This window comes from Procambarus clarkii, chromosome 21, assembly GCF_040958095.1.
Source record: "Procambarus clarkii isolate CNS0578487 chromosome 21, FALCON_Pclarkii_2.0, whole genome shotgun sequence".
NCBI lineage: Eukaryota > Metazoa > Arthropoda > Malacostraca > Decapoda > Cambaridae > Procambarus > Procambarus clarkii.
Window position 1 is genome coordinate 32,609,506 of NC_091170.1, and position 26,740 is coordinate 32,636,245.

The 26,740-nt window shown below is 43.7% G+C and overlaps 2 protein-coding genes and 1 long non-coding RNA gene across 5 annotated transcripts in view; 2 read left to right on the plus strand and 1 right to left on the minus strand.

Moving 5' to 3' along the window:
• The window catches only part of LOC123760643 (uncharacterized), a 40,989-nt gene extending 34,076 nt beyond the window's left edge, over positions 1-6,913 (minus strand). Inside the window, exon 1 of the mRNA XM_045746391.2 lies at positions 6,791-6,913. The gene's annotated coding sequence lies outside the window, so the exon portion shown is untranslated. The remainder of the gene's footprint in view (positions 1-6,790) is intronic.
• LOC138367023 (uncharacterized) overlaps positions 1-13,955 on the plus strand; it is a 102,949-nt gene extending 88,994 nt beyond the window's left edge. The window contains exon 4 of the long non-coding RNA XR_011229293.1: positions 12,759-13,955. This is a non-coding gene — a long non-coding RNA (uncharacterized lncRNA). The remainder of the gene's footprint in view (positions 1-12,758) is intronic.
• Positions 13,956-19,908: 5,953 nt separating this feature from the next.
• Positions 19,909-26,740, plus strand: part of LOC138349537 (serine/threonine-protein kinase tousled-like 1) — a 93,711-nt gene continuing 86,879 nt past the window's right edge. For 2 of the 3 annotated variants that reach the window (XM_069328279.1, XM_045746389.2), the window contains exon 1: positions 19,933-20,585. In XM_069328279.1, the coding sequence (XP_069184380.1) occupies positions 20,535-20,585 (51 nt within the window). In that variant the 5' untranslated portion in view covers positions 19,933-20,534. Of the gene's footprint in view, positions 20,586-26,740 lie in introns of all 3 variants that reach the window. The other variant, XM_069328280.1, reaches the window with a different exon arrangement.

Below are 26,740 nucleotides of genomic sequence, written 5' to 3' on the forward strand. Positions count from 1 at the left end.
ATATATTCTGCTCTACACTATCCTCCAACACCTTGGCGCTTTCCCCTGATAGTTGCCCTTCCCTTCCTCCCACTTGACGTGTCCTAAAGTATGCACTTCACCCTTACACCCTCCCTAGGTCACTCCTCCCGGCACCCGGAGGACAGTTTAGTGCCCCTCTTGATGCCTCTCTTCTGGTTAAAGAATACCAGACAGACTAAGTGTGTTCCTGTCTCTAATGATAAGCCATGTGGCCCAATAGAACCACATGACTTAAAAGTCCAATGGAAATCCACTTTAGTGGAATTACCTACAAGTCCATCGCATGATACTGAATACCACTTACCCAAATACTGACCACCACCTACGCTGATACTGACCGCCTCTTTTCTTGCCCCTAACCCTTGATACTGATCCTTACTCCCCTAATCCTGATACCCTTACCCTAACCCCTGACCCCAAGGAAGATTTAAAACAAATTTCTTTGTATGTTATCACATATTTGCATCACAAAGCATGATAGTGTTGACATGCTTGCACAGACAGCCCGCAGTAGACCAATAGTAGACAGTTATATGTACGTATTTCACTAGCAGAGCCAAAGTGAATACTTAACTAATATCCGCTTAAAATCTTACTGGCCTAACTAATTCACGAAGACCTGAAAGCTTTAGCATTAAGCATTATGATGAATGCTGTGAAGAGACATTTATATAATAGAGACACATATTAGATATAATTAGTATAATTATATATCTATATCTAATATCTGTCTAATTAATTAGACAGATATTACCTAATAGAGCAGAACCCAATAGAGTGGCCGGAATACGCCTGGCATTCTAAAAGTGTAATTCATTTCCAAATTAGTTAATTTACTCAACAAATCAACATTGTCCTTGATATACGAGGATGATAGTGCACCTGATAAGGGGGACTACGTGTGTACTGCGCCTTAAACTGTGTAAAGGACCCACCACACACAGCTGACAATTGTCTTGTTGCATTCTTAGCCTTATGGCTCTTAGTAACACCATACATATATGGCAAAATTCAGAGGTTCAGTCAGAGGAGGACGTCACTACAGAGGAGGATGTCACTACAGGCTGAGTCAGAGGAGGGCGTCACTACAGAGGAGGACGTCACTACAGGCTGAGTCAGAGGAGGACGTCACTACAGAGGAGGACGTCACTACAGGCTGAGTCAGAGGAGGACGTCACTACAGGCTGAGTCAGAAGAGGACGTCACTACTGGCTGAGTCAGAGGAGGACGTCACTACAGGCTGAGTCAGAGGAGGACGTCACTACAGGCTGAGTCAGAGGAGGACGTCACTACAGGCTGAGTCAGAGGAGGACGTCACTACAGGCTGAGTCAGAGGAGAACGTCACTACAGGCTGAGTCAGAGGAGGGCGTCACTACAGGCTGAGTCAGAGGAGGGCGTCACTACAGGCTGAGTCAGAGGAGGACGTCACTACAGGCTGAGTCAGAGGAGGGCGTCACTACAGGCTGAGTCAGAGGAGGGCGTCACTACAGGCTGAGTCAGAGGAGGACGTCACTACAGGCTGAGTCAGAGGAGGACGTCACTACAGGCTGAGTCAGAGGAGAACGTCACTACAGGCTGAGTCAGAGGAGGACGTCACTACAGGCTGAGTCAGAGGAGGACGTCACTACAGGCTGAGTCAGGGGAGGACGTCACTACAGGCTCAGTCAGAGGAGGACGTCACTACTGGCTGAGTCAGAGGAGAACGTCACTACAGGCTCAGTCAGAGGAACACGTCACTACAGGCTGAGTCAGAGGGAGACGTCACTACAGAGGAGGACGTCACTACAGGCTGAGTCAGAGGAGGACGTCACTACAGGCTGAGTCAGAGGAGGACGTCACTACAGGCTCAGTCAGAGGAGGACGTCGATACGTCTTCCTATAGAAACTAATCTAAATTAGCTTCGGTCGTTTTTGGTGCTTAACTCAATCTTGTTCACATTTCTTTTGACTCATACCAACCTGCGACTTTATCTTTCCTCTTTTAGGCTCCATCAACAGAACCCGGTTGTCTCTCTGGCGATCATGTGTTCTTCCCACTGCCAGGTTCCGCCCAGCATTTCCTGATATTCTTCTACCAGTTAGTGCAAGGTTACACACACTGTTCATCATTAGTAAACAAATATTCGCCGTACACTTGTCACAAGTCCTAAAGATTCATTTTAGGACTTGATTCACAAGACTGTTAGGGAGAGGGTGGTGTATAGAGACTGCTCTCAACTTGGGGCTTTTCTAAAACTAACCTTTAGTGAAAACAATTCTATATTATTCATTTGCGTGTTTGTTTATTATGGTATGCGATGCTATCTCTGAACACGTGGGACCAGGTGTGGGAGGTTGTGTTTAGATAGATAATAATTAGTGAGAATCAGCCTCGATTTCCCCAACGATGATTTTGTCTTGTAAAGATTCGTTATGTGGGAGGTGCATGTGTCTCTCATGTATCTTAGTGATGTTACTGTGGGTGTGTGTGTGTGTGTGTGTCTGCCATGTATCTATCAGAGAGTATGACTCCCCCCCTCTCGTAACTGTTCCACACGATATATAAATTTTACGATTATTAAAGCTGCCCACCTGAATTATGGTGATGGTGAGGATAGTGATGGTGATGATAGTGATGGTGGTGATGTAAGGATAGTGATGGTGGTGATGGTGATGATAGTGATGGTGGTGATGGTGATGGTGATGATAGTACATCTCCATTTTTAACAAGAAATGCACGCTTCTGGAGGCAGAGGGTGGTGGGGCTGTGCGTTCTCTCACTAGTGGATAGTATGAGTGGGACTTGTGTGGAGAGCGAGACATTTTACGTGGCTGTGCCTTTGACCTTTGACCTATCATGACCGGAGTCAATACCTTTCCAGTCATAGCTCCGAAGACGTTAATCTCTGAGGGAGGTGGTAATGGCTCGTAGCGCCAGGCTTCTGTGACTACAGTAACGAGACACACACACACACACACACACACACACACACACACACACACACACACACACAGCGCAAAGTTAAAAAAATGTCCTGAAATATGTGTAAATCAATCCAAAGTTCCAGGGGGGCCCCCAGAGGCACAGAACCTGACCAGGGAGACACGGGGTGAAACAAGTGGCAGCAAGTGAAAGAAGACCGCTGGAGGACTTGGATAGGACGGAGGGCTCCAGAACCAGACCAGTTCTCACCTATACTTCTGACAGAGGCAGCACAGGTACTGCCCCATCCCCTTGCAATAATTTCCAACTCTTCATTGCAAACGCATTAAATGCCAGATATATGAAAGGGATGTAATGTAGTCCACTTATACAAGAGGAAGACTGAAGCCAATACAAGAGGAAGACTGAAGCCAGTGAACTACAGACCAGTATCACTGGCAACATTCCTTGTAAGATTCTACACAGACTCAACAGGAGGGTGAGTCGTGGATCACAGTCAAAATGTACTTTAACTTTGGCCACCATGAACGGTAAATCATGTCTAATGAATCTATTAAAGTTCTATGATCAAATAAGTGATGAAGCAGTAGATAGAAGAGTGGCTGCATATTCCCTCGCTGGCCTGAATACTGTCAGTATGAAAGGTTTCTGTGTAAACCTAAGCACAAAGCTGGTGATACTAGAAGAATGCTGGGTTGGGAATACTTCACGGGTAGGAAACAGAGGGTAACGGTGAGGGAGAGGACTGTGAGTGGTGACAGGTCGCAGGAGGGGTGCTATACGGAGCGATAATGGGGCCCATTATATTACTGATATACGTAAATGTCTTTATAGATGAAACGTTACTTTATATATCGATATTTGCGGATTGTCTAAAGCTGGTAAGATGAACTAGAAGCGAAGATATCTGCGGGAGACTTAATTTATATTAAGGGAGGCCTGGATGCACTCCAGCATGTGTTAGAAAGATTGCTTCTAGAGTTCAATGTGGACAAATGCCAAGTTATGAGGCTAAGAGCTGGTCAAACATGACCCCCAGATGACCCCTGTACAAGAGACAGCTTCTACAAACACACACCTACATATCTCGTGCCTGAGGAGCATATTAATAAAACCTCTGCACCTTGCACGAAATTGCAATATGTCCTAGTACCTTCAGGTACCTATAAAAGGCCCTCAGAATATTACATTTAACCTACATAAGACCAATATTTGAATCTGCAGTTTCTGAACAAACTAAAGCTAGATAAATACATCCAGAGGCCGATTGAACTCGACCTCACAACGTTAGAGGAAAGAATACATTGAAGATATGAAGGGTAAATGATAGTAGACCAGGAGGCAATGTTTACAGTGAGAGACGGCAGCACTAACGCACCCGGGTGGAAGCTGCTCCCTCACATCATTCCAAATACTAAACCACGTTAAACACTTTATTGAACAAGTGTCTATACAAGACACAGACGAGGAGAGACTCGCATGTTTAAATTATGGGATAAATTAAATGCTTTCCTTAAAGGTAAACAAAGAGCGGCATAGGAACCCAGGGAAGTGTTAGGAAAAATTGAATTCCTAAACTTGTTTTTAGTTTGACCATGTCAAAGTGGTCGTAAAAACTGAAGGATAGTACAACTTATATATACCGTACTGATGTGTAACTCTTTGGAGCAGTATGGTGTAATCTTCAGACACCTATTACCTAAGTCAGACCGCAATGAGCTTCTACAATGTGTTCTTATAAATATATGAAATGCCAGGCAGGACATGGGCGGGGTCTCTTGCTGCCTGATTGTTTGTAGGCTCGGGTGGTAGGGTGTGGGCCTAGGTGGGTGGGGTAGGGTGTGGGCCTAGGTGGGTGCGGTGGGGTGTGGGCCTAGGTGGGTGGGGTGGGGTGTGGGCCTAGGTGGGTGCGGTGGGGTGTGGGCCTAGGTGGGTGGGGTAGGGTGTGGGCCTAGGTGGGTGGGGTAGGGTGTGGGCCTAGGTGGGTGGGGTAGGGTGTGGGCCTAGGTGGGTGGGGTAGGGTGTGGGCCTAGGTGGGTGGGGAATGTGGTGGGTTGGTTGTTTGGGGAATGTGGGAGTTGGTGGGGTCATGCGTTCAAGGGTTAGGGAATTTGTGCGTGGGAGAAGCGGGGAAGTGTTTCAGAATTCTAGGAAAGCGGTCTAGACCGTGTACAGTGTGTGGGAGGGCGTCCTTGGATACACACGCACGCACACATGCACACACACACAGACACACACACACGGGGCCTGACAACTGAGTGAACAGTTGTCCATTCATAGTCCTAAGGGCCCCGGATTCGATCCCGGTGGAGGCGGAAACAAATGGGCAGAGTTTCTTTCACTCTGGTGCGGCTGTTCATCTAGCACTAAATAGATACCTGGGAGTTAGACAGCTGCTACGGGCTGCTTCCTGGCGATGTATGTGTGTGTGTACGTGTGTTAGAGAGAACTATATGTAGTAGATATAATAGAGGAAAAATAGATTGGTTAGAAAGGCGGGGTCGATTCTGCAATCACAAATAGTAAATATGTTATACTCAAATTCTGTCAGTTGAAATGTAACCAATCACAGGCGAGTAGGCCTCTGACGTCATGCCAGACAGAGGAGCATCAAGCATGCTCCCAGCAGCAGCCTCAGTTATCCTCACAGACTCAGAGTAGAAGGACCTCGGCTAGGCAGATATATACCTTGCTATCTCAGTCAATAAATATATACAGAAGCGACTACTGTGTTTACCTTCTACCCCGAAAAAGGCAAACGAATAAATAGACACACAGACACAACCTTTATTGAATGGTTACAAGTTGAATAGGACACTTCAGTAGAGTCCAATGAGGAGGCAGTTCCCGTCAACGAGGGCAGTTTGAGCTGGGAAATAATTGGCCACCAGCCAACCAGTTGTTAGGTTAGGTCACTCAGGGATTGATTCCACCATTTATACAAATTTAAGTAAAAAATCGAGAAATCTGACAATTGAAGACGAGCCTTAAATATGACATTGGACTCGGCGAGAATAAACAGGGAAGAACAGAAGCAATTTATTTATTGGAAGTTATTTGCGGTCAGAGAGTAGCTTAGTTAAGACTTGTATAATATTAATATTACTGATATTATTATGGGAACTATTTTATGGTCAGAAGGAGTCCGTATTGAGTCATTAGTACCTCACTTTAATTGTGTAATGGAAGGCAAATATAAATTAACTTTGTGTTGATTATTTGGGTCATAGTTTATTATTGTGTTATTATTATTATTATTATTATTATTATTATTATTATTGGGAAAGTCCACTGGGACTGTTGGTGGGCTCGAACCTGCGACCCTGGCACTGTCACGTACTGTACCAGTAGTGTTGTTGTTGTTTAAGATTCGCTACCTGAAACAAAAAGTTCCAAGTAGCACGGGCTATGGTGAGCCCGTAGACCAGTAGTGGATCTTGTGGGTCAGACGTCAACACGTGGACTGGCTTCAGTAGCGGCCTCCAGACTGCCTGTGATTTCAGTAAAAATCCGGTCGTATGACTTTAACAAGTTCCGGTGGTCTAGTGGTAGAGTACGCGACTGATAATGCCATGTAATGTGTCCTCTCCTAACCTACCAGAGAACCCACAACAGAAAACGCCACCATTTAGGAAATATCGGATCAAACAGGCGGCATATGCGGCTGAAGACGGACTGCATGCTCCATACCTCTACACCTCACAATGGACATGATCAGAACCAAAATATTATCCGAAAATAATTGACCTGAAAAATCATCTGCAATAGCAGAAGTTGCGACTAGGGCCTAACTGCTAGGTCCTATCTGCTAGGACCAGCTGCTAGGTCCTAGGTGGACTGCTTACCTGTGCCCCAGTTGAGGTCTCGCTGCCCAGCTCTGCTACACGAAACTGTGTGTGGAGACTGCCTCGTACCCTGCCTGGCTCCCCCTTTCTCCTCCGCCACACCATGACCCACTCACTCCGCTTATCATGCTCTTCACTCCTGTCACTCAGCCCCTACGCCCTCACCTCCTCCCTCACACCCCAACACCGCCCTCACCTCCTCCCTCACACCCCAACACCGCCCTCACCTACCTCTACACCTCCCTGCTCCCCACTATCAATGTTCTCCCACCAGCCTCCACAACAATGGTCCATGGTAACAACTGAGGAGCGTTAATACAAGATGTGTACTCTTGCACATAGATGTTAGCTCACATTCTGTTAACAGTTTTAAGCGATTCAAAGAAATGAACCTTTCTATGGCTAAGCATATCCCAAGACTGTCATAGTAGGTATATGAACTATATATGGCTTACTATATGTCCGCATAGCCCTAGGATACGGTTGATTAGGTCTAGATAAGTTAGATTGTTGTTTTTATCTTTTTTAAGCAATTGTACTCCCTTTTTATGTGTCGCCTGACAGTAGTATAGAATCATCTATATATTAGTGATTATCTGCACGTATGCCTGTCTGTCCTAAGTTGTAAGCCAGGCACTTGATCTCCATGGTGATTGGAGATTGTATTCGAAGTGTCATAGGGTGGACGGGGAAGACCCCACTAGCCCCTCTTTAGGCTGGATTGGCCCCTATTGCGACAACCAACGACGCTCATGAAGTCTGGAATATGGGTTTGGTTTTCCATAATTATTTTCACCAGATTTTGAGCTGTTCGTTACACAACGTTGTGTGATGGGAAATGGAGACAGACAAATACAGAGACCCGAGCACCGCCGGTTACCTCATGTTATCTCTGTGTAACAACACATCTTGTACTGGCGTCTCCCAGTTGCTGTGTGCACTATGGTCCAGGTGGTCCAGGTGGAGTTGGGGTGGAGGGAGGGAGGGAGGGAGAAAGAGGGGATGAGGTTCACCCACTTGCTATCACCTACCACTTAGTTTGTCGTTCTCCACTCAGTCTCGCCTCTTAAGTGTAACACTTGGATGAGAAAGTGGAAGTTGTAGTAAGGTGTGTGAGCGGTAGTGAGGCAGGTATGTGAGCGGTAGTGAGGCAGGTGTGTGAGCGGTAGTGAGGCAGGTGTGTGAGCGGTAGTGAGGCAGGAGTGTGAGCGGTAGTGAGGCAGGTATGTGAGTGGTAGTGAGGCAGGTGTGGGAGTGACAAGCGTGGCGGGTGATAATTAAGCAGGCGTGGGAGAGGTAATGAGGCAGGAGGTAGTTAGGTGTCGTGTGATTGTGGATCACAAGGCGTGGGTGGAGATGGATAAAGATGAACACTTGTATATAACGTGATTTTTAAAACGTAATATCTTAACTGATTTAATTGGAATTTTGATTATCATATGCCTTAGTTTCACTTGGAAATGTCAGTTCAGGCATCCCATTTTCTTTGAGGCAAGGTAACTATCAGGAGAAAGCGCCAAGCCACCACGATTATATAACACTGGGAAGAGGTCAGGATAACGGTTTGGGATGGGACGGGGGAAGGAATGGTGCCCAACTACTTGGACGGTCGGGGGATTGAACGCCGACCTGCATGAAGCAAGACCGTCTCTCTACCGTCCAACCCAAGTGGTTGGACGTATATTAGTATTACCCCTCACCAGGGGGTATATCAGGGGTTACCCCTCACCAGGGGGTATATCGGGATCTTTACCCACTCAGCATTACCAAGACTGGAGGTATGCTCCCCGTGGGGAGGGTATATCAGGGGGGTATATCAGCGTCTGTAATAGCAGGTATGTCCTTGCTGGCCGGTAATCAGTGTTATCTGCCTGCCTAATGGCGCGCTGAGGTGCCAACACCTTCGTCATCCATGGGACTCGTAACCCCCTCCCACGCTCACTCTCCCACACACTCACTCCTACGCTCACTCTCCCACACCCACGATCACACTCCCACACACTCCCACGCTCTCCTACGCTCACACCCACGCTCACACTCCTACACCCTCCCACGTTCACACTCCCACACCTGCAATGGACACACACCCGACACCCCGTCTCCTCCACTCTCCGGACACATGCCCCTGTCCACCCTCCGGACACATGCCCCTGTCCACCCTCCGGACACATGCTCCTGTCCACCCTCCGGACACATGCTCCTGTCCACCCTCCGGACACATGCTCCTGTCCACCCTCCGGACACATGCCCCTGTCCACCCTCCCAACTCCGGCCATCACCCACCCCGGCCACGTGACGGATAACCATGAAGAAAAATGAAATCAATGATTGCTTGAGCACTTTAGTGTATAAATAACACCATGACTAACACCCCCACACAACCCTGGCACCACCCAGCCAACTATTCCTCTCCGTTGAATTTAAACATGTGGAGCCCAGGAGCTGAAGCTCAGTTCCCCTTACATACCTTTATATATATATTATTATAATCTGACGCCTAGGAATGCGTTTCGCAAGACACTCCTTACATTCTCAAAGACAAATTTACCATGCATTTGTAAAAGCTTATGTTGTCTTGGGGTGAGGTGGTACAGATCGTGATTGAGATGAATAAGTGGGTGAATGGATATTAATAGGCTATTACATGCATGAACAACACAGCTTATGTTCTTGCCGCTACTGTCTCTGTGTTGGCTCGGGGTCTTGAAGTGGGTAGAATGTTTGATGTGTAGGGCCTCGCTGATGTCCAGTCTTCTGTGGCCGTTATAGCTGTCGATTGAGCACCGCTCCTGTGCCAGGTAAGTCCACTACGGGCTCACCATAACCCGTGCTACTTGCACCGCTCCTGTGCCAGGTAAGCTACGGGCTCACCATAGCCCGTGTTACTTGGAACTTGTTCCGAGTAGCTGAATCTATAACAACAACAACCTGTCGATTATTTCAGTGAATATTAAATATATATAAACTTGAGCTTATTGTTGGGAAGGTCCGTTGAACTCTTCTTGCTAATTGAACGTGTCTGTGTGTGTGTGTCTGACCCACTGATAGGCTTCCCTGTTCGCCTGTTTCCATCTTTATACGTTCTTGTTAGTGGCTACAAGCACTGAGGTATTCTTTTAATGTGTAACATCCCGATTATTGACCAGCTGGGTCACGAGTTTCCTCTTGCCACTTGTATTGATCTCTTAGCTCTTGGTTCTCAATAATCTCTTAGCTTGGCACTGTTATTGATCTCTTAATGCTGTTACTGAGCTCTTAACTCTTGGCATTGCTACTGATCTCTTATATCATGGCACTCTTTTTTATCCTTTATCTTTTGGCACTGTTATTGTCCCCTTATCTCTTGGCACTGTTATTGTCCCCTTATCTCTTGGCACTGTTATTGTTCCCTTATCTCTTGGCACTGTTATTGATCCCTTATCTAACCTCATCTTTATAAGGTACCTCAGAATTTTCAGTCATCATATACCGTGTAGGGAGTATGGTAAACCAGAGATCCATGTATACTATGTTGGTAAAACAATGTTGTTGTTGTTGCTAAAGATTCGCTACCTGGAACAAAAAGTTCCAAGTAGCACGGGCTATGGTGAGCCCGTAGTGCCTTTGGTAAACCAATGGCCCACATATACCACGTTAGTAAACCGGTGGATCAGTGATGGATGTATACCGTGTTGGTAAACTGTTGTAGCCTGAGCGGTGATAGTCCCGGGTGGTGATCGGCTGTCAGCCCAACTGTGTAAAAGATCGTTTGTTCTCACTCAGTATTCAGTGGTGTTTTAAGTTGCAAAGAAAAATCTTCAATAATTTTATTTAATTATTCGATACTGTTATTGTTTTAATTGTTATCAATGTTATGGTTATGTTTTTACTCCTTTTTTTGGTTATTAATGTTGTTATTAATTAATGGTGTTGTTCATTATGTTTTAAGTTAGTTTTTAGGAATGTCTGGTGTGGATAATTTTATTTTTGGGGGCTCTGATTTGTTTATTTTTATTCAACTTTATTTTTGAACTTGTAAACGCCTGTCCTTCATTGCTTGGAACTTTGAGACAGTTTTGCTTGTTCATGTCAAGACGTTTTCTATTGAAAGTGGGTAGTGTTGCACCCCCCCCCCCCCCCCCACCCTTGTGAAGGTTTGGAGAACATCTTTGTCCTCATATTCCAGCTCCTTGTCCTCATATATCAGTTCCTTGTCTTCATATCCCAGTTCCTTGTCCTCATATTCCAGCTCCTTGTCCTCATATACCAGTTCCTTGTCCCCATATCCCAGGACCTTGTCCTCGTGTCTCATCCTTGTGCGATATAGCCATGCTAACTTCAGTGTTTTCTTCTCATTAGGACTCGAGGGACTATCATTTGGTTTAATAAATTTGTAATGCATTAACTAATTTATAAAGTCAGTTATACTCAATAAAGTTGGCTTAAGGTAGATATGATGGCTCCTGTAAGTTGTGTGTACTTGTAATTGGACAGATTTTAGTCTGTAATTTTAAATGTTAGTTATTAATTACAACAATGAAATTGTTGTAAATTACAACATTAAATTGTAATTTAACCAATTTAATCATCCAGAAATTCTTTACGTATTAAAAATTGTTCTGTTTAACGTTACGGTGTACAGAGGTGTTGGAGGTTCCTTGTTGATTACTGAAGTGGGCAGGTGGGCCGCTGTAAACCATCAGAGAGAGAGAGAGAGAGTGAGAGTGAGAGTGAGAGTGAGAGAGACAGTGTGAGAGGGAGAGAGAGAGGGAGAGCAAGGAAAATATGGCTCACAATTTCCTCAATTCCATAAACTCAAGAGCCATATTTAGATATCTTTATTTTGGGTAAGATGGTCATGTCTTCAGGTGCATTCTTACTGTAGGCAACACTGACACCCTTAGTGGCCTGTTGTCTTAACTAGGGTCACGGTTATGCTTCTATAATCACAACCAGGTCATACACGTGTTGATTCCTGTTACAGTTTGGCCGCTTACAAGTATAATTAAGGCAACTTTCCACATAAAACGATAGTACTTATAGCAACATTTTGATCGAAAGTTCCAATATGTACAATATGAATCATTATGTAGATTCTTTAATTACAATTCCGATTTTTATAAATGTCATTTGGGCTAATTGAGTAATACAAAACGTGAACTTTCTGAAGCCCAACAGTTCAATTTGGTACGTTTGACAAAATAATTTGTATAGGTGCTGCCAGTTTATAAAGAATGGGTTGAATTAAATTGTATGTTAAACCTGATGACATAATACCATAGAGTTTCTTGTAGTTCCCAGTTGTGGCTGTCCGTCCTCCTAAGGTAACGTCAAGAAACAGTCGTATTATAGTTCCCCTTATCCTAACCTACCAGAGGGCCCAAAACAGAAAACGGGACAGTAATTTCAATTTCACGAGCCGCTGCCATTTTCTAGTACGACGTTTTTTGGCCTTAGAATGTGCGTCAAAATTCGATGCTTTATTACGAGGTCGGATTGGTAGCTAATACTGGGGATTTTTAGCACCACGTAGCTAGCTTTTGACACTCTGTACTCCCCTTCATATAGTCTAGGGCAGCTGCACAAACGCACATGTACCTAAATGTACATATGACTCGTGTGATCTCACTCACAACATTATTGAATGTTAAGTCACTAGAGGCTTCAGACCGGCCGCTATACGGTACCTGGAGCTTTGTAGTTACTTTATTCCGTTCCGTGTTCATCACTGGAGGGAATGTTTAGCGTCACACCAGCACTGTGATGCAGATCAACACCTCCCGTGTGACTTACCCAGCCTGAGAGAAGGGATCTTTAGATGAGGAGCTGTGTAATCTCTCACAAAGTGTACGATAAGCTGTATTTATATAAATATTCCTATAATAAATAAGAACAAATTGGAAAGGCCACTGATACTCTCACACACAGGACATATATTCATTATACTTTGCCTAAACTTTGCTAAAACATATATATATATATATTTCAGGACACTTCTCGCTAGCCGGGACATCGGCCAGGCACCACAGTACGACCTGTCACCCTGCAGGCCTGGTCACGCCTCCCTCCTTCACCATCACGACCCTGTGAGCGTGGGGCTGGGCGCCGGTCCGCCACCACCACGACCCTGTGAGCGTGGGGCTGGGCGCCGGTCTCCGCCACCACCACGACCACCTCCTCGTCGCCACGACCTGAGGTGACACGCTCGTCCTTGTGACTGTGTCTCGTGTTGTATATCACGCTAAGAGGCTCTTTAGGGATCGCAGGCGGTGCTGACCCCTTCTCTTATCTCCACCTCCACAAAAGATGCGAAAAAATAAGTATATAAAACAAGAACGAATCATCACGCGTGTGTTGTTATGGTCTTATCTGTGTCGTTACCTGTTTCTCCCTCCTCTCCCGTCCCCTCTCCCACACCCCTCTCCCACACCCCCTCTCCCACACCCCCTCTCCCACATCCCCTCCCTCACTCCCCTTCCCCGCCGTCTTTCTGGATTAATAAGGCTTTTAATTTTTGTTGCTGTGTATTGTAAAATCATTCAAACTGTCTAAGAAGCAGAAAAAAATAGCCCAGAGTCGTCTCTTCTGTTGTGGAAGAGAACTTTGTCAGTAAATCTGTTTTAGCTTGGGTTTGGTTGTGGGCTTAAGGTCTGTCAGCTGAGAGAAGGTTGTCCAGGCCGCCCCGAGAACTTACTGAGCCAACCAGCAAGTGTACTGGTGTCTTAAACATAGTAGAAAACCAAAGTAATTTTTGTCGTGAACACCGACAAGAAGGGTACTTTTGTGTGTGTTTGTCTATGTGTGTGTGTGTTGGTATGTGTGTGTGTGTGTGTGTGTGTGTTGGTATGTGTGTGTGTGTTTGTATATGTGTGTGTGTTTGTATGTGTGTGTGTGTGTGTGTTTGTATATATATGTGTGTGTGTTTGTATGTGTGTGTGTGTGTTTGTATATGTGTGTTTGTATGTGTGTGTGTGTGTAATTTTATACCTAATAGGCCAATTTGCCTAGCAAGTCGAATTTTCCTAAAATATTATGTTTTTCAGTGCTTTTCTTAAGGACCCGGGTTCGATCCCCGGCAGAGGCAAAAACAAATGGGTAGAGTTTCTTTCACTCTTTTACCCTTGTTCACCTAGCAGTAAATACGTACCTGGGAGTTAGACAGCTGCACCGGGCTACTTTTGGAGCCCAAAACACACACACACACACACACACACAATATATATATATATATATATATATATATATATATATATATATATATATATATATATATATATATATATATATATATATATATATATATATCTGAACTAAAAATACCCTTTCAGAACTTTGAGTTTCTTATTTCTCTTATCACACCAGAATGTTTGGAGCAATATAGTCTTAACGGAGATAGTGTAGCTCAGATGGTCTAACCTAAGCCAACTACAACTCCATTTTGATTACATGACACTGTAGCTGCTGTGGCTGTGATGGGTTACGTTTCTGTAAGATGGTAGCCATCCAAGAGAGAGATTCTAACCCATTTTATTCTTTTCATCGAACTGATTATTTGTAATTGCTATAATGAAGTTCTGCTGTCGAGTTTTTCAATTGAATTGCAGAAAATTACTCCTGTGGTACTGGTAGCTAGTTGAGTGCAGGTTGTTCAGCCAGTGGTTTAACCTAACTGTGGTTGGTGTGTTCAAGTATGATTTCGACACAAGGTCCAGGTTGAGTGCGTCCTCTAGACAGTTTTCATGAATTATCAGTTTAGACAATGCTCGGCAGTCTAGGTTTTTGCCAGAGGCGGCAATAGTTTGAAGTGTTACTGAATTTAGAAGAACAAGATTTTAATTACCTTTCTTGGAGATTGGTGTGTACGATACTTGGATGGCTGGATGCAGATAAATTGAGATGTCAGTGACAGGTAGACTACATTTAAAAGTATGTTCAGTTTGATGAGATTGTAAATATTTTTAGCCCAAGTCGCTGATGTAATTAGGACACAAAATAATTTGTTTCTGAGCAATGCTGGAGATGTCGAGTCTCTCATGACTGTAATGCAAAAAGTCAAATGGGTTTTATTTATTATTTACATATTTTGGTACATCAATGTATATGAAGCTGTTCGAGAGTATATGACGGGGGGGGGGGGGGGAGTTGGGATATAGTTTGGGTCGTGAGCTGATTATGTGATACTAAATTAAATTCCCATCAGGCAGGGACATATTCTTTTTTATTAATACATAAGGTACATCTGCATTAGTGCAGCTACCCTAGACTATATGAGATGGAGCACAGTGTGTCAAAAAACCTAATTACATGATGCTAAAAAATCCCCATCACACAGGATGGTCAGTCATACAGAGGCATGTGATAGGCAGTTTGCACTGGCAGACTCCGGAAGCATTTTGAGGATATCATCAACACAAGAGTGAATAAGGTAGCAGTGGTAATACAAGTCCCCATCTCGCAGGATGGTTAGTCATACAGGGCCATATGTTTATGCACTGGCAAATTTTGGGTACACTGTGAGGATATCTTAAAAAATACGAGAGTAAATAAAGTAATTGCAAAGCTCCAGGTACCTCATGCCAACTGGTCTGAAAGGTCTAATAACTGGGCATTCAGTGATGTAGTGTGGGAGATCATGCCGCAGTTCCTGCTCACAGAGTTTGCGTCTGGAGTGCTCAGGATTGGGAGATCCGTCACCTGCAGCCACCTACCACAGGTAACGGTAACCCAACCTGATACTGTAACCACTGTGTCGCACAGTCTGGTGGACGTTTTGTGCTGGCCATAGATATAGGTTTCAGATCTGAACAAATCATAGCTTTTTATAGTAGTACTTTAAGGTCGTTGGGAGTCAAGGCATACTAGAGCGAGTATGATTCATAATTCTACGGGTCTCAGGCGTAACATTTCACTTATAAAGAAAATTTATAAGACACTCATTATATATCAAGAGTGTAATGAAACTTAACCGTCACTGTGGAGAGCAGCTCAAATTAATTCTTAAAACATACATCGTTGCATCTTTTTAAAACGTTTGAAAACTGACAATTACTGACAAGAACGCCAATATTCGGATTAAATCCCATTCCGAGGGCAGCAAATGATCGATTTTAACTACTGCCGACTTCTGCCAGAGACACAACATACCAGGATTTTGTACGTGTGTCTTAGAGAGCGAAATATAGTAGAATTACTGTGGGTGTCTTGACAAATATTAGACATACCAGTATTACTATCAGCGTTTGGCACAGCTGAAACATTTTAGGGTCATTGTCGGTGCCTAGCATAACTAAAACACCACAGGATTACTGTGGGCTTCTGCCATATCCAAAACATCTCAGGATTTTTGTGGTCGTCTGGCATATTCAAAACACCCGAGGCTTTTGTCGTTGGCTGGAGTAACTCAAATTTTCTGGATTACTGTGTGTAATTGACCGGAATACTGCATTTTACGGGATAAAATTGAAGAAATAAGAGGGAAACATCTTAAATAAATTGTTAGAATTTTTAATTAAATACCGTCAACGAAATTGTTTCACACATAGTGTAGAATGTCCCATTTCGAATATAGGATAAGAATGAATTAAGAAACAGATCAAATATTTACAGGATATCATTAATAATGCACTAAAAGATATAAATTGAATATATAAAAATAACTAAAATGGTTCGAATCAGTTATGGTCACCTCCAAAGCAGAGAACAGAGAATTTGATAATTAAACTAACGTGAATATGAGAAGAGAACAAAGATATAACATTGCGTATTTTCTTTATTATAATTTTAGAAGGGAGAAAACATCTGAAGTAGCATTTGGAGGTTCCCGCCGATCTCACCGGAGGAAAAGGAGGATGTTTTTCAGTAAAGTATGCAAGGTTACGAACAACGAAACGCAAGAATATTATATAAGAATTGCAAGCACAATAATTAATATTCTTGCAAAACAATTTACAAAATGCACCAAGGAAATAAAATTGAAAGCTGGAACTATTAAATTTTCAAACTTTTCTTGGAAAAACAAAGAATACATATGGACTAATAAGTTTTCTACTTATATTCTATAAGTAGCATATACAACTTAAGCATGAACTGCTTAAGTTCAACTTAAGCAGTTCATGCTTCAACGACAACTACAGATTTGTCAGCGAGTATTTTTATGTTATTTTGCGTATGAAAACAAAACATGTTCAGATTACAAGAATATAAGTCACTGGAAAGAATATGTAAAGCTTAATATATCATTAGTAGTAACAGTATTGATGATTTTTGTCGCAACGTTTTGGGATTGAAAACGAAATTATTCAATATTTTTGAGGTTTCCATCCGATTTTGGGGAAATTTTTCATGTTTAATAGATATAAGACAGTTTAAATTTGTTGGGTTTCCAGGCACATGGGCGCTGCCTCTAATGACCTCACGGATGCCGCTGGTAAAGAAACCGTTCGTGCCTGATTCGATTCCCAGATACGAACTCCTTATGCAGGCGATGACGTGGCTAAAGTATGTTGACCAGGCCACACACTCGAAGGTGAAGGGACGACGACGTTTCGGTCCGTCCTGGACCATTTTCAAGTCGACAATCTACTTGAGAATGGTCCAGGACGGACCGAAACGTCGTCGTCCCTTCACCTTCTAGTGTGTGGTCTATTCAACACGAACTCCTTCCTCGGCTTTTTGGTTCTGTCATTAATAAAGCAGTTCGTAACCCATGGAGAGATATGTGTGCTTAGCTGTTACGAGTATGGCATTACTTACTATTAAATGTGGCCTTCCCAAGTGATCTTTTTGTGACCTGTCCTCGTGTCCATAATGTGACCTGTCCTCGTGGTCCTATTGTGACCTGTCCTCGTGTCCATAATGTGACCTGTCCTCGTGGTCTCCCGCCGGTCACCATAACTGGGAATGGCTCTGGCTAGGGTATATATATTGGCCACACGACATTAATCTCAATGAAAGGCAGACGCGCACTGTGAGAAGTGCGGTGACCCACTGTCAGCTGCGCACGTCCTCTCACGACGTCCTGATTTTCAGGATAATCTGAAATTTTGCCGTCCCGGTGTTCCTTTGAGTCATTTGTCCCCTGGATAAAATCGCTGGCGTTTCTGGTTACTTTAACATCGCTTCTCATATGTTTTTTTGATCTCGTATTGGCGTCCTGAATGATATCTATCCTCGTCTATTGATATCTAATCTGGGTATCATGTGTACTGTCCTGTGACTCAACTGGTACTTTGTTTTGAAATTTAATTTGTATTGATTAGTAACTTATTGATGATTTTTATACTTCGTTTGTGTATAAGTTTTCTTAATCCTGTATAATGCATATTTATGATTCCTCTAAATATGTTCATGTGAGTATGTCTCCAATTGTGGTCAATATACTATAGAATGAACTGAATAATCTAAATGGTGTCCTAAACCGTCTTCACTAAGAACACCGCTATAGTTAGTATGAACAACATTCATACTAACAGCAACAGTATGAACAACGTCAACAACAGTATGAACAACGTCAACAGTAACAAGATAAAGAATAACACTATGAACAATAACATAAGAAATAACATTTGCATCAATAGTAAAACATCTTGTGTAAGATCAGCTTTAGCTGTTCGAACAATGTTCGGGTGTACGAACAGCGTATACTGTTCGTACACCTTTGTCCTGAACACTAGGACAAAGTTAACTGTATTATCTCACAGTAACGGTAGGACCAACGTTAACAGTATTAGAACAGCTGTAAGAACACCAGCAGTAAGAACACCAGCAGTAAGGACACCAGCAGTAAGAACAACTGTAAGAACACCAGTAAGAACAGCAGTAAGAACACCAGCAGTAAGAACAGTAAGAACACCGGCAGTAAGAACAACTGTAAGAACAGCAGTAAGAACACCAGCAGTAAGAACAGCTGTAAGAATACATCAGTAAGGACACCACCTGTAAGAACACCAGCAGTAAGAACAACTGTAAGAACACCAGCAGTAAGAACAACTGTAAGAACACCAGCAGTAAGAACAGTAAGAACACCAGCAGTAAGAACAGCTGTAAGAACACATCAGTAAGGACACCAGCTGTAAGAACACCAGCTGTAAGAACACCAGCTGTTAGATAGTTTAGTTTACTAGTATAAACTAGTGTAAACGTAAGCTTAAACATAACTCCAACTATAAACAATACCCGCTGTAAACATAATACCGGTTGTAAATATAACACCAGCTGTAAACGTAGCACCAACTGAAAACAAAACACAACCTGTAAACGTATCAAAAACTGTAAATGTAACACTAATAGTAATTTTAGCACCAACTGTAAATCTAAAACACCAGCTGTAAATCTAACACCAGCTGTATATATAATCACAGGCAATTAATACATGTCAGCTTAAGAATATTCCGTCACCATAATACCATCGAGTGTAAGTGTATAGTGTGAAGACCCATGCCAGCACGGACACCCAGTACCAGCTTTAAGTCAACACCATGGGTGAAAATAACACCAGCGCTTACAACACCATATTGTTACGACACAACACATAAGAGTGCAACACATAAGGCCAACACCAGTTAGAACAGCAGCAGCTGGGTAAGAACAGGTGTGATAACTACACCTGCAACAGTATGATCAACACTTCAGAAGAACAACACCAGAACAGCCTTAACAAGAACACCAGGGGGGTGGGTGGAATAACATTGTCAGCAAGAACAACTTCAGAAGCAGACGACTGAAAAAAAAAAATTGAGCGAAGGGAGAGGAGGTGTAAGACTTGGCCAGGTCTGGCAGGAGCAGACGTGCCCCAAGGTACCCTAGCTGATGTCTGCTGGAGGATCTATTGAGCTACTGATGAATAATGCACATATACCTATATTATTTTTCAGACTCCGAAGAATGGCATCGGAAGATGACACTGAAACCGAAGGTTTTCCGGGTCAGCTAATTACATAAGTGGATATTTGAAACATGAGCAAAAGTGGTTTTCTAAGGTAGATTCAGCATATCGAAGAGTATGAGGAAGAGGATGAGGAGGAGAAGGAGTAGGAGGAGGAGGAGGAGGAGGAGGAAGAGGCGTGCGTGCGGGAGGGAGGGAGGACGGCTGGGTGTAGGCAGGACCCACACTCACCGCGGCCCGAGTTCTTATTGATCGGCGACCAGTTATGGCGGACGGGGGCAGAGGGGGGCCATGCGGTGCTGAGGCTCGCCGGGGATATTCCTTCATTGCTGTCTAACCTGCCCCACCTAGTCATGCCCTAATGTCTGCAGAGGTGAGTGGCTTCCCCAGGCGTTAAAGTGACCACACATTAGAGGTGTATCGGCCCGCGTTTTGCTGTACTAGTGTCGAGATGCAGTCGCCTCCAAGATGAGGACACCGAGGCGGGGGTGAGGCAGAGCGAAGAGTGAGAGAGAGAGAGAGAGAGCGCTGGATGCTTCACCACCACCACCACCACCGCTGCTGCTGCTGCTCTGCTCCTGTTCCTGCTGCTGCTGTTGCTCCTGCTACACCGTCTACTCTCGCATTATCCACTGGGCCTTTCATGATGTGAAGCGTTGTGTGGTGGCGGTGGTAGCAGATGATGGTGGCGGTGATGTGATAGTGAGGACCAGTGGTGGGTGGCGGGCAGCGGCGTCCCTCCTCCCACAACATCGGCTCCGGTACACCTCAGGACTCTCAGCCCAACATTCTTACCCTGGAGGCTCCAGGTTGGAGGGCTGTGTGTGTGTGCTATAAAGGAAACTCCAGTGTCTATATGGACCACGAGTGAAGGCGCGAGTGATGAAGAGCCCTCTGCTTGAGTCGGAGGAGAGCGGCAGAGTACACTGTCAGGTAAATGACAGGTATTCAATAGAAAAAAATATTTATTGTATAATTTATCAAAGAAACATTTAAGTTTGTATTTCGTGATGAGAAATGCTGAAAATCCATAAATGGAAACAGCCAATTGAATGGAGTGTGTTAGCGACCGCGTGACCCAATTTGAGCCCAGGCACCCGGATTGACTCCACCAGAGGCGCCCCGCTGCGTGAGAACCCCGAAATTGTTGCTTGCGGTGCAAGAAGTATGCCACCACTTGTTATTGCACAAATGGTGATATTTCTTTTCCCTTTTTTTTGCAACATTCGCTAGGGTCGTGTAGCCATCTTGTAATCAATTTGTTTTCTGAAATTCGCCGAGGTTTTATTATTTTGCTAAATTTGAAAAATTCTGTGAATATGAATGTAGGCCTTGATGTTGATTAAGTGCATAAGAGACATATAAAGTCTGATCATTGGCATCCAGTGACGCGTCCTTCACAGGCGCTCAGCTGACCAAATTTAATTAAAATATTTTTTCTTGATTCTCTTTCAGACTAGAGTAAAGCCATCTAAAAGGCCTACAGTCCTATGAGCCCCCAAATAATTGGAATTAGGTCTGCCAAATTATTATGAGCGCGTATGGCATCGCCTGCCGGTGTGAGACATGGCCGAGGCTGACACAGACCCTACGAACTTGCTGGATGATATTTACAGCTCTCTGATCATTCCTTTGCTCAATGAACTACAGCAGATCAGGAGCCCAACTCGAGACCAAATGCCAGCTCACGTTAGTACAAATCTGTGTTGTGTCTGCCAGTCCCTCGCTGCCCGTGCTGGGGCCAGGCTGCTGTGGGCTGAGGGTACATCACACCATCATAGCACGACCTCTCTCACCTCATCCTAATATAAGGCTCTTTAACGTATTAATTTACAAAATAAGACTCGAGTCGTGCTCATCATATAGAAATTAAGGCTTTTGGCTCCTTTTCTGCAGGATTGGACTCGCTTCCATTCCTTCATTTAATTAACGGGTGACCCCGTGCCCACTACTTCTCTTTCAAGACCGGACTTGCCTTCAGTAAGGCTAACTTGGGTCTGTTCTTCTAGCTCCTGGTTATGCATCTCGGGTAGTCTTTCTATCTCTCGGTATTGCATCATCGTAGCTTCTCTTGGTTTACTAGTTTGTGTTGGCTCTCTCTGGTAACCTCGTAGGTTGATTTAGAAGAATGATTTTATTTATTTTTTTGTATTCGGTATAAGGCCATTTCTGCCCGTAGCTGGCTTGGCTCGTGTCCCCAGCCGGCCAGCCAGCCAGCCAGCCCTCCGACGCATGCGCACTAAAGCGTTATAATCACCTTTTCACACTGCAGTACATTTCTTCGTTCTCATTATGTTGTATGTTAACAGCATCGTCCCAACCCTCCCCTCCTTTTTTATGTGTGCATTGTGCCCGAGTACATTGTCTGTGAGTGTTTGTGCTTCTCTCTCTCTCTCACCGGCATGATCTGTTTCTGTAGACTATTGACTCTTCTTGTACCTGTTCTCCAGTGCTATAAATTTTTTTCAGATGTTTTTATTTGCGAGAAGAGTCGTCTACTTACACCACACACCACATACAGCGTCACTTTAACAGACCGCACCATACAGCATCATATACCACCACATTGAATCATACATATTAAATCATACGGCACATTACTGCATCATTCCGAACCATATTGCATCATCCCGTGAGGTACTGAATCGTTCGCCACCATACTTAATCATTCTGCATCTATTTGCATCATTTTGCATCATACTTCCTCATTCCGCACCATACTGAATCTTATCGCACCATTAACAATCCATACCACAGCATAGTATATCATACAGCTCCATACTGGCTCATTTCACACATATTTTATGCGACACCACACTTCACCATACATTAAAAAACATCATCACACAACCCAATACTGCATCATACAACACCATAACGTCATACCATACTTGTGAATCATATCTCGCCCTCCCTGCATCGTATTGCAAAGCATTTCATCATTCTGCATTATAATGTACTATAGCAGTTCTGGTTATGCAACATAAAGCACTACATTATGTCACACCACACTGCATTATACTCTGCTGCACATCATACTACACCACATTGCATCATTTCACGTGATAGAACATTATATAATACTAATATATTTTATATCATAATAAAAAACATCGTAAATCAAGAACATTATATAATACTAATATATTTTATATCGTAATAAAAATCATCATAAATCAAGAACATTATAGTATCGCAACACTACATCCTACTGTATGACATACACTTCATCACAATAGTAGACACCATACACTGCAGTTCCCTATCATACCATATCAGACAAAGCTACACTACATCATACTGTACGGTGCTGCATCATATTATACTGTGCTTCATCATACTAAACTAGGCTGCATCATACTAGACTGTGCTATATTATGCTATACTGTTGTACATCATACCGTACTGTGCTGCATCAAATCGAACTGTGTTGCATCATACCATACTTCTGCGACATCATATTATATTGCGCTACATCATACTGAACTGTGATACATCATACTATACTGTGCTTCATTATACAACACTGCTACATCTTATTGAACTGTGCTACATAATATTATACTATGCTACATAATACCGCCTTGTTGCTTCATACTATACTGTGCTAAATCATACTGTTCTGTGCATCATACCGCACTGTGCGGCATCATACCGCACTGTGCGGCATCATACTATACTGTGCTACATCATACCGCACTGTGCGGCATCATACTATACTGTGCCATATCATACAGCACTGTGCTACATCATACTATACTGTGCTACATCATATCGCACTGTGTTCATCATACTATACAGTGCTTCATCATACCGCACTGTGCTATATCATTCTGTACTGTGCTACATCATACCGCACTGTGCTACATCATTCTGCACTGTGCTACATCATACCGAACTGTACTGCATCATACAGAACGATGCTACATCATACCGCACTATGCTACATCATACTGCATTGTGCTGCATCATACCGCATTGTGCTACATCATACCGCACTCTGCTACATCATACTATACTGTGCTACATCATACTATTATATTGTGCTGCATCATACTGTACTGTGCTACATCATACTGCATTGTACTACATCATACCGCACTGTGCTACATCATATTATACTGTACTACATCATATTATACTGTACATCATATAATACTGTGCTACATCATACTATACTGTACTACATCATACCGCACTGTATTGCATTATATCGCACTTTGCTACATCATACCGCACTGTGCTACATCATACCGCACTGTGCTAATTCATACGGTACTGTGCTTCATCATACGGCACTGTGCAACATCATACCGCACTGTATTGCATGATATCGCACTGTGCTACATCATACCTCACTGTGCTACATCATACCTCACTGTGCTGCATCATACTGCATTGTGCTACATCATACTGCACTGTGCTACATCATACTGCACTGTGCTACATCATACTGCACTTTGCTACATCATACCTCGCTGTGCTACATCATACTACACTGTGCTGCATCATACTGCACTGTGCTACATCATACTGCACTGTGCTGCATCATACCGCACTTTGCTACATCATACCTCACTGTGCTACATCATACTGCACTGTGCTACATCATACTGCACTGTACTGCATCATACCGCACTTTGCTACATCATACCTCACTGTGCTTCATCATACTGCACTGTGCTGCATCATACCTCACTGCTACATTATACCACACTGTGCTACATCATAATGCACTGTGCTGCATCATACTGCACTGTGCTGCATCATAATGCACTGTGCTGCATCATAATGCACTGTGCTGCATCATACTGCACTGTGCTGCATCATACCGCACTTTGCTGCATCATACCTCACTGTGGTACATCATACTGCACTGCTACATCATACTGCACTTTGCTACATCATACTGCACTGTGCTGCATCATAATGCACTGTGCTACATCATACTGCACTTTGCTACATCATACTGCACTGTGCTGCATCATAATGCACTGTGCTACATCATACTGCACTGTGCTTCATCATACCTCACTGTGCTACATCATACCACACTGTGCTACATCATACTGCACTGTGCTACATCATACTGCACTGTGCTACATCATACTGCACTGTGCTACATCATACTACACTGTGCTTCATCATACCTCACTGTGCTACATCATACTGCACTGTGCTGCATCATACTGCACTGTGCTGCATCATAATGCACCGTGCTGCATCATAATGCACTGTGCTGCATCATACTGCACTGTGCTGCATCGTAATGCACTGTGCTGCATCATACCTCACTGTGCTACATCATACCACACTGTGCTACATCATACTGCACTGTGCTGCATCATAATGCACTGTGCTGCATCATACTGCACTGTGCTGCATCATACTGCACTGCACTGCATCATACTGCACTGCACTGCGCTGCATCATACTGCACTGCACTGCATCATACTGCACTGTGCTGCATCATAATGCACTGTGCTTCATCATACCTCACTGTGCTACATCATACTGCACTGTGCTATATCATACTGCACTGTGCTTCATCATACCTCACGGTGCTACATCATACTGCACTGTGCCACATCATACCTCACTGTGCTACATCATACTGCACTGTGCTACATCATACCACACTGATTCATCATACCTCACTCTGCTACATCATACCACACTGTGCTTCATCATACTGCACTGTGCTATATCATACTGCACTGTGCTGCATCATACTGCACTGTGCTACATCATACTGCACTGTACTACATTATACTGCACTGTGCTACATCATACTGCACTGTGCTACATCATACCTCACTGTGCTGCATCATACTGCACTGTGCTACATCATACTGCATTGTGCTACATCATACCTCACTGTGCTACATCATACTGCATTGTGCTACATCATACCTCACTGTGCTACATCATACTGCACTGTGCTACATCATACCTCACTGTCCTACATCATACCACACTGTGCTACATCATACCTCACTGCTACATCATACTGCACTGTGCTACATCATACCTCATTGTGCTATATAATACTGCACTGTGCTACATCATACCTCACTGTGCTACATCATACTGCACTGTGCTACATCATACCTCAGTGTGCTACATCATACTGCACTGTGCTACATCATACCTCATTGTGCTATATCATACTGCACTGTGCCACATCATACCTCACTGTGCTGCATCATACTGCACTGTGCTACATCATACGGCACTGTGCCACATCATACCTCACTGCTACATCATACTGCACTGTGCTACATCATACTGCACTGTGCTACATCATACCTCATTGTGCTATATAATACTGCACTGTGTTTCATCATACTGCACTGTGCTGCATAATACCTTACTGTGCTGCATAATACTTCACTGTGCTACATCATACTTTACTCTGCTACATCATACTGTACTGTGCTGCATAATACCGCACTGTGCTGCATTATACTGCACTGGGCTGCATCATACTGCACTGCTACATCATACCGCACTGTGCTACATCATACCGCACTGTGCTACATCATACCGCACTGTGCTACATCATACTGCACTGTGCTACATCATACCGCACTGTGCTACATCATACCGCATTGTGCTACATCATACCGCATTGTGCTACAGCATAGCACTGTGCTACATCATACCGCACTGTGCTGCATCATACTGCACTGTGCTGCATCATACTGCACTGTGCTGCATCATATCTCAGTGTTCTGCATCATACCACACTGTGCTTCATCATACTATACATTGCTACATCATACCGCATTGTGCTACATCATACCGCACTGTGCTACAGCATAGCACTGCTGCATCATACCGCACTGTGCTACAGCATAGCACTGTGCTGCATCATACCGCACTGTGCTACAGCATAGCACTGTGCTGCATCATACTGCACTGTGCTGCATCATACCGTATGGTGCTACATCATACCCACTCTTCTTCATAATACTATACTGTGCTACATCATGCTATACTGTGCAGCATCATAGCATCATACTTCACTTTGCTGCATAATACTGTACTGTGCTACATCATACTATACTGTGCGGCATCATAGCATC